Source organism: Lotus japonicus, chromosome 4, assembly GCF_012489685.1.
Source record: "Lotus japonicus ecotype B-129 chromosome 4, LjGifu_v1.2".
In the NCBI taxonomy this organism is placed as follows: domain Eukaryota; kingdom Viridiplantae; phylum Streptophyta; class Magnoliopsida; order Fabales; family Fabaceae; genus Lotus; species Lotus japonicus.
In genome coordinates this window covers 16780864-16790186 of record NC_080044.1, presented here as the reverse complement: position 1 = coordinate 16790186, position 9323 = coordinate 16780864, and the positions used below count along the sequence as shown (strand labels likewise).

Below are 9323 nucleotides of genomic sequence, written 5' to 3'. Positions count from 1 at the left end.
CCTGTGTCTCTATCTCTTGTGTATAATGTGCTTCATATCCTCTAACGGTACTATGTTGGTGGATAATCAATTCCTTCTTTTCCCAAGGAATTCTTCAACGGTACAGAGGCTATTAATTCCTTATTTCTCCAAGGAACACCAACGTTACTTTCTCCACAACACACAAGCTGATCACTTTCTTTCTAGAGAATTCCTATTCTCCATTTTTCACGTGACATTGGCAGCCAAGGAATTACCAAAGGGTGTAAACCCTTTTAACCAATACATGGGCTACGGCCCATTAATCCCTCAATTCTTTTCTTTTTCTTTTAATATATATAATTGTAGGCTCACTTATTGGTGACCCACATAACATTTTCATACTTGCATTTTTAAAAATTATCCATTTCCTTTCTTATATTTATGTGAGTATGAGTATGAACTTTTCATACTCGCATTTTTTAAAATTATTCATTTCCTTTCTTATATCAAATGTCCGGTCCGTACTCTTGAGATACATATATGCATAAACTCATAAACATTATCCACAATTTAATTAGTTATTCTAAATATAACCTTAACCCTTTCTAATTTTCAATAGAAAATAAATATACATATGCTATATAATATAATATTATATAATATAATTTTTTTTACAACAAAACAACTTATATATTTCATTTGAACCATGGAAACAAACTCTTCCATGTAAGCTACTATTTCATTTAATATAAAATTGTAAATAGATATATTTAATTATAATATATATATATAAATATATATATTATTCTTATATCTAACTATAACATTATTCGATATTTCAAATTTTTATTTAATTAGGATAAACATATGATTCTCTTCTTTCACATTCTATATAACCAAGCGAAAAAAAAGACTACTCATCACTTATTTCTTTTCAACTTTTTTAATAGTTCTATTATACCAAACAATTAAAAAAAAAAGTCTACTTTTTTCCCACAATATCCTCTTTTTTCATCTTTTCTCTTCTACAACCAAACACACCATATATTACTATATTAGTTTAAAGCAAAGAAATTGTAGGCTTATGATCATGTCGCTTTTTTTTCTGTCTATTTGCACACATGCGGTCTGTCCAATAACATTTCTTTTATTGAAATGGAGCTATGGTCATGTACCCGTTTTTCTTAACAATAATAAGTCTTTATAAAAAAAAATACAAGAGTTTTGCTTCAACTCATATTAACAATAATCAGGGTTGATTATTGATTGTTAGGGTCGGCCCTGGGCCTGTGCAAGCAGGCCCACAGCTCAGGGCCTCCAAAAATAAGGGGCCAAAAAAAAATTCTTATTAAACTTTTCCCTAAAATAAAATTTAGTTATAATAATTAATGTTCAAGATGTTATTAATGACTTGAGCTGGTTTAGTGGTTAGTAACTGTGAATGTTACTTTTATGTATCGCGTTGCTTGGATTCGAAACAGACCAACATAATGGTTCTAATGAAATTTCGAATGTTAAAATTATTAGGGTCCATTTGTTCTAATGAAATTGCGAACGCTAAAATTATTAGGGTCTATTTTTATTATTTACCCAAGGCCTCCAAAATGTCGGGACCGGCCCTGTTGATTGTTATAGCATTTGGTAAAAGGTTCATCAAATCGACTTTGTACAATGAAATTTTTAATAGAATGCATGCACTAGCTTGATATAAAATACAAAAACACACTAGCATTATATCTTGTCTCCGATTATGTTGCTACATTTTTACCACTAGGTTTTTTGCTGAAAATCATCTCTATTTCTTCTAAGGCCACGCCCTTGGTTTCTGGGAGGAAAATGTAGAAGAACACCCAAGCTAAGACAGATATGCCAGCAAACATGAAAAAACTCCCACCTATAGTGATTGCTTTGTAGATCGAAATAAAACTCATAGAGACTGTAGCATTCATGGACCTGTTCACCGCAACTCCTATGCTAGCTCCTTGTGCTCTCAACCTCAAAGGAAATATCTCTGAACTATACACCCATGTCACAGGCCCAAGCCCAATATTAAAGAAAGCAACATAGGAGTACGTTGCCAAAATACTCAGGCTCAAGGCCCACAAGAGCTTTTCGTTGGAATGGTCCACCATAGTCAAGCTGAAACCTAGAAGTGTTAGTGCACAAACCATTCCTCCCGTGCTTATTTGCAAGAGGCGTCTTCTACCAACTTTGTCTAGCAAAAATGAGGCTATTATAAGAAAAGTAATTTTTGTAAGGCCTACTCCAATTGTTGCTAGTAAGAGCTTATCCTTGTTTGTAACACCAGCTTTCTTAAAGATTCTTGGGCTATATAACATCACAGCTTCAATGCCAGTTGCATGTTCAAAGAAGTGAATTCCAACCGCCGCAATCAGCATCCAACGAACAGGTGGTGTGGGTCTCAGAAGCAACTCTTTCCAAACACCTTCACCGAGGTGAGACTTTTGAGGTTGTTTCACAATCTCATCATTGCAATTCTCATCAAACCCAGCAGCAACTTTTATTTCTCTGAAACGAAGTTCAGCCTCTTGCGTGGTATTAGAAACTTGCAAAAGGACCTTCTTGGCGCTTCCTAGACGACCTTGCATCACCAACCATCTTGGAGACTCTGGCATTGTTAGAATGCCCAAAGACAAGGCAAGCGAAGGTAATGCTGCAATTCCAAGCATTAATCTCCATCCTAGCTTCAAAGTCAATTTTCCCAAGAAGTAGTTTGAGATATATCCAAGCAGGATTCCAATTCCAATACAAAACTCAGGTAAGGAGGTTAGAAAACCTCGAGATGATGCTGAGGAAATCTCTGCTGAGTAAACTGGTGCTATCATAAGCGCAAAACCCACACCCAAGCCACCAACACACCTTCCCACCATTAAAATTGTATAGTTTGGGCCATACCCCATGAGAACTGCACCTAGCATGAAGAGAACAGAAGCCAAGAAGATTGTGTAGCGACGACCAATGTAATCAGACGTTCTTCCAGCAACTAAAGATCCCACCAATGCACAAAGGTTTAAGATTCCAGCTAGAACCTCTTGTTGGGTATCACTTATTTCCATATCTTCCTTTATGAATAGCATGGCTCCACTCATAACACCAGTATCTGAAATCAAAATAAGGTGTGTATTAATTACAAGGTGTGCATTTATCCAAAATCTTAGATATTATAAAAGACAAGGAAAAATTTAGTTTACAACATCTCATTCTAGATGACCCTGTAGATAAAACAAGAGTAATATTGAGAATCATTATCAAATTCTTCACTTAAATTTTGATAGAGAAAATTTATGGTCAAAATCACATATATTTACCGTTGAGAAGTCACATAATCACTATAACTATAGTTAAGTATGTCCTTATAAATGATAAAACAATGAACTTATGATTCAATTTCTAAGATAATATTAGAACATGTCCTAAATATATTTATTGGAGACCACTCATATAGTCATATATGAGTTATTCACAGATCTTCAATCTCATCTTTTGAGTGTGAGAGGTGTATTAACAAATTTCAAATTAATTAGATATATATTCAAATAAGTTATCTCTATAAAAGGTAGAACAACCCTAATCACTCTATTATAGGGTTAGTTTTAACTCAAATTCGAATATACAACAGTACTTAGTGCTGTAGAGACTTTTTTTGTAAGGAAAGACAAGTTTGCATTAGAAAAATAAAATCACTAGATGAAAGATTGAGAGCAAACGCAATATTACGTACCATAGCCAGATATGATGGATACCATTGAAGCGACTATGGCACACGCCAAGGCATATTTGTTGATCTTCGTGATGTTCTGGTCTTCTTTACCATCACCATGTTCCATTATATTGATGATATATGAAAGGCTTTCTCTTCCTCTCTGGCTAAAAGAATTGAGAGATTGTGGCTCCAAAGCAATGTGCTAATTTTTCTTTATTTACAAGCAAGCAAGCCTATTTATATAAGGGTGCCACCTAATATGCACCACTTTTTAGTGGTGCAACTTTGTACCACTATACCAATTGTCTATTTTACTTCTGTTAAAAAAATTATTTTATAAAAAGAAAAAAATATTGGTATTACCGGATGGATTTTGATGGGATTAATTTTTTAAACAGGGGTAAAATGGACAATTAACATAGTGGTACAAAGTTACATCACTAAAAAGTGGTGCATATTAGGTGGATCCTTATATAAGAGCAGATATCAAATTGGGTACTAAGATTTTACCCAAAAAGAAAAAAAAACAAAGATATGGTTCACACTGACTGTATAGGTAGGTACTAGCTTGTCAGAGAGAGAGTTGCTGATTGCGACAATACTGATTATGATATGGGAAAACAATTTGTAATTAAGTCTAACAAAAACACTGCAAAGGAAAGAAAATTAAAAAGAAGAAAAAGTTAGAATTCCATGAGTCAGCATATGGTCGACTAATCAATGAAAACAAAAGAGACCTAAGAAAAAAAATCCAATATTGAGGAGCGTGAATGTGGAATATCTCTCACCTTTTTACCGATGATTATTTCTTTGTTATTATGATTATATGCACGGAGGATATTATTTTTCTTATTCTCACAATTTCTTTTGGTCATGTTATTCGCACAATTTTGATTCGGATATACGATAAATATATAACATCCAAAATCTTAACTAGAGTGGGCGTTAAAAAAAAACTAGAGTGCCGACTCATAATGATTATACTTTAACTCAAAATAACACATTTAAAGTTTTATCCATTTGAAAAAGAATTATAAAGTTCTTTAATGAAATTCCATCTCTTTTCCTTCAACCTATCAAGTACCCTAATAATAAAAAATTAAGTTCATTTATTTTAATTCTTGATATTTTTGAAATATTATGTTTGGATGAGTATTTAAGAAATCGGTTGAAGAGTAATTTTATGTTGTACATTTTAATTTGAAATTTTGAATTGATTCACCCATACGCATGATAAAGATGAAGCATAAATTATCCATGTTTTTTTTTGAAATAAATTATCCATTTTTTTACTTTCAAAAAAATATCCATGTTTTTTACAAACATAACAAGAATTAAAATACATCAATTAGTTTCTTTGTTTTAATTTTATCTAAAATTTTAAATTGATTCATCATTCATCCAAATATAGAATAAGGATGGAGCACATATTATTTTTACCTAACAAATCGTGCATTGCCTAGGATAGAGATATGTAGCTGACTAGGATACACTTGTCACAAATTATTTGACTAGATCACAAAAGCATTGTATTAATTCTTACACGGTGCCTATTGAAGATTAAAACAATATTTACTAAAATGTTAAAATATAATTGTAATTAAATTATTTTTAGGTTAAAAAGCATTTTTGGCCCCTGATGTTTCAAGTTTGTGCAAATTCTGCCCCTACTCTATTTTTGTCGATGTTTCTACCCCTCATGTTTTCAAACCGTGCATCGTCTACCCCTCATGTTTTCAAACAGTGCACCGTCTACCCCTCCGTGAGGGGTAGACGGTGCACTGTTTGAAAACATGAGGGGTGGAAACATCGACAAAAATAGATAGGGGCAGAATGTGAACAAACTTAAAACATCAGGGGCTAAAAATGTTTTTTAGCCTTATTTTTAAAATATGACTAATATTGTAAATTTTTTGAGTTAATGGTAGTCAATGTAAAATGTGGCGGCCTGACGCTTTTCCCAAGAACAAGGATTAAAAATTTGGTTACTTGCATATCAGTATGTTCTCATCATTTTGAATTTAATTTATTAGACTTTTATTTGTTTTAAAAAAAATTATTTTCATTCAAAATGACAGCAAACAATCATTAAATAGTTTGACTAATAGGTGTATTTAAAATAATTAAGTAACATTGTAATCGAATATCAATTGAAAACGTATATTAATAAAATGTAACAGTCATTGTGTTTTCCAAAAAATTAATTTAAACCCGTACATATAGGTTTATTTATACAATTTCATCATTGTATTTATGGAATTAAAATTAATTCTATCATATATGGAGATTTATTGATGGGTTAATTTTGAAATTAATTCAAAGTAATCAATGTAACTACTTAATAATGCGCAGTAAATTTGAAATATTTGCAACAAATATTAATGAATAAATTATTAAATTCGCTAGTAAACCAAGAATTAATTACTTTTTTCTATAAATAAATTACTATTTAAAAAAATTAACAACAAAAACAAGTACAATTATTTCCTATATATTTAAAAAAACATGTTACTGATTATGTACATTTAAAATTATTACATTTACATATGTTAACAATTAGTTGTAACTACTAATATTTTTTTTTGCATTTTTTTCCATTTTACAGCGTACAATATTCATTATATATGCCTCGATTAAGAAAATTGAGAGCACAAATGATTGATATTACCATGACTGTTCATGTCACAGAGCAGCATACTACGACGGAGCACAATACTATTGTACCAAATGTAACAAGTATATCTATCCTACCATACGGTAATCTCCAAATTCGATAACTAAATTAATTTCTAAAATATTCAGTTTATTTAATTATTAATGTTTACATCAGGTACAAACTGTTGCTTAATGTTGCTGATAATACTGGATCTGCAACATTTACCGTCTTTGATCGCGAAGGTTGTTATCTAATGAACAAAAAAGGCAACGGGATACTGGAAAAAATGGACAAGGTAAACATAGTGATGTAAAAAAAAATCTACGTTTTCAATGTTCACTTAATTCATAATATATTAATATTAATATTTTCATTTTAATTTAAATGCAATGTAGACCAGCTACATGAAACACCCACCACAAGAAATTGTAGATTTAGTGAACAAGGAATTTCTTTTCAAAGTTGAAGGGAATGATAGATGCAGACCGTGGTTTAAATCATCATTTAACGTATTAAAAATTTGCAAGGGTCCACGAATAATTTCAAAATTCAAAAAACAGGTAAAATTTTAATCTCTTATTGCTAAATAATGTTTATTTATATCTACATCATGATTTTTTTATATTTCCAATTCTAATGAAAAATCTATGACTTAGATATTAGTCATCACTATTGTAAAATAGGTTAGTCTTAGACATTGCTAATCACTATTATAATATAGGTTTGTTTTGCAGACAATCACTAAAAGTGATAAACGAAACGCACCTCCAGCTATAGTTGAAGACTCCAACACACCTGTTAAACGTCGCTCAGACGATGGTTGCATAACAGAAGTTGTTGTACGTAAAGAAGCAGAAAGGTTGAAAAAAATCAAGGTTTCAAAGAATTAGAAGCATTTCCTCAAAAGTGATTACAAATAAATAGCAATTGTGCTAAACTTTCGCTTTTATGTCTTTACCCACGTTGACAATTTGTTTTTTTCGGTAAATTGACCTCGGTGGTCACTTTAAAACATTCAATAAAAGTTTTTTGTTTGCAAAGCTTCGTGCATTAGTCGATTTAAATGTGCTTTCGAACCTTAAACACAACACTTTACAAAAAAAAACATACAACACAAATGTAAAAAAACCTAAAAAAAAAACCACATATCTATATAGGATAAATAAATAAATAAATAATTGATTAACAAATTTTTTTTTAAAAAAAATCCAAAAATAAATTCTCCGTGCAAGGCACGGGTTAAAAACTAGTTATTTTTAAAATATGACTAATATTGTAAATTTTTTGAGTTAATGGTAGTCAATGTATAATGTGGCGGTGGATGGGAGTTGGAATGCGATAAATAAGCGCATGGGCATTGGTACTGTGTTGCGAGATTATTATGGGCATTGGATCTATGGTGTTTCTATGAGTTTTGGCTATGCAAATGCTTTCTTGGCTGAGATTTTAGCTGTGAAAATTGGTTTGTGCCACTCATAGGAATTGGGTTATAGAGCTGTAATATGTATCTCTGATTGTATGCAGGTTATTAACGTCCTTGTAATGCTATGGATGTCTCTACGTGTGGGCTCGAGATACAATTGTTAGAGTCCGGACTTTGGTCTCTAAGGAATGGAGGGTTGAGTTTCCTCATGTCCCAAGGAAAGGAATAATGTTGCTGATTTGTTGGCAAGACAAGCCTCTATGGAGGGAACTTCTCGTAGAGTTTGGACAAGTCCTCTGTCTAATGTTTTGCGTCGTTATATTTAGACGCCATCTCGTTGTTCTTTTGTTTTTTAGACTTCCTCAATTTCTTCTGTAACAAAAAAAGCTAAAGTATAATGAGAATTAATACTTACAAACATCATAATTTTTTCCTTATATAATAATTTATTCCTATATATAAGTCACTTTTACTTAATTCTCTTAGATTAAGAAAAAAAAATTGTAAAAAGATTTATCAACTTTCCTTTATTTTTTGTCAACTTAGCTTTTTAAAATTTTATTATCTCTTTTATATTAAATATGAGGGTAGTTTTTTAAAATTTTTTTAAAGCTGCATTGATATTGTAAAATGACTTATATTTAGAAACAATTTTTTTCATAAAACATAACTTATATATATGAACGGAGAGAGTGGGAAACAATATGAGCTGATTTCAATCTTTGCCATATTTTAAGCTAATTCCATCAAATTATTTATGATAGTTAATGCATGAAGTCAAACCGTTTATACAGATATTCTTCCGAATAATAGTTCAAGTGGTAAGAGATGAGAGACATGAAGGTGTAGGCGTCTCAAGAGAAAATTTATTGGCCGATATAAAAAAGGAACTATATGCCACATTTTTTCTTAAAAGAAATAATATAATGCTTAGAAAGCACCTTCATACAATTGGGTAGAGCGCCAGTAACATGCGACCAGTAGAGACCCGCTCTAGAAAAGAGCATCAGAGAATCTGATAGGCCCAAACGCTTAACTAGCCGGCCCATTAAGCTGAAGGATTACATTGTTTAGGGTCCATGTTTGAATTCTATTTTCTTTTATTGTATTTCTGTTTTTAGTCTTTTATCCTTATCCAATCAAAAGAACCTAGAAGGTTCTGCCGCCGTTAGGACAGCTGTAATGCTCCAATAGTGCTTATTTAAAGCAAGATGTCAATGGAATAGAATCATCAAATATTTCTCAAAGAAAAGTGTTATTTTAATTTTATCTCCTTTGTTTCTGTGCATTCACCTTTTAGCAATCAAGGCTCCATCATTCGTGCTTTCATTCTTCCTCATCATGTCTGCTGATGATGAAATCCCTCCCGCCGTGCTTTCCGCCATCCATGCTCGTATGGCAACCATGGCTCATCACCTCACGTCCTCGATGGAGTCCACCGTGTCCACCTTGCTCGAGCAAATGACCAACCTCTCCACCCAGGTCCAACCCCGCGTGCCACCGCAACCACCACCGGGCTTTGAAGAACTCCAACCTGGTTTTCTTCAACCCACTTCCTC

The 9323-nt window shown here is 32.1% G+C and overlaps 1 protein-coding gene across 1 annotated transcript; it reads right to left on the bottom strand.

Moving 5' to 3' along the window:
* Positions 1–1513: 1513 nt before the first annotated feature.
* LOC130710383 (probable polyol transporter 3) lies at positions 1514–3894 on the bottom strand. Its single transcript, XM_057559617.1, has 2 exons — positions 3704–3894; positions 1514–3082 (listed from the first exon to the last, which is right to left on the bottom strand). Exons 1-2 carry the CDS (start codon positions 3807–3809, stop codon positions 1710–1712), a joined length of 1479 nt encoding a protein of 492 aa, XP_057415600.1. The 5' UTR covers positions 3810–3894; the 3' UTR covers positions 1514–1709.
* Positions 3895–9323: the final 5429 nt, after the last annotated feature.

What these genes read in the sequence shown, in the direction of transcription:
- LOC130710383 (XM_057559617.1), bottom strand. Translation starts at nt 3,809, where the DNA reads ATGGAACATGGTGATGGTAAAGAAGACCAGAACATCACGAAGATCAAC. An exon ending in ATCCATCATATCTGGCTATG is followed by an intron (nt 3,083 to 3,703) that starts GTACGTAATATT and finishes TTTTGATTTCAG; the next exon opens with ATACTGGTGTTATGAGTGGA.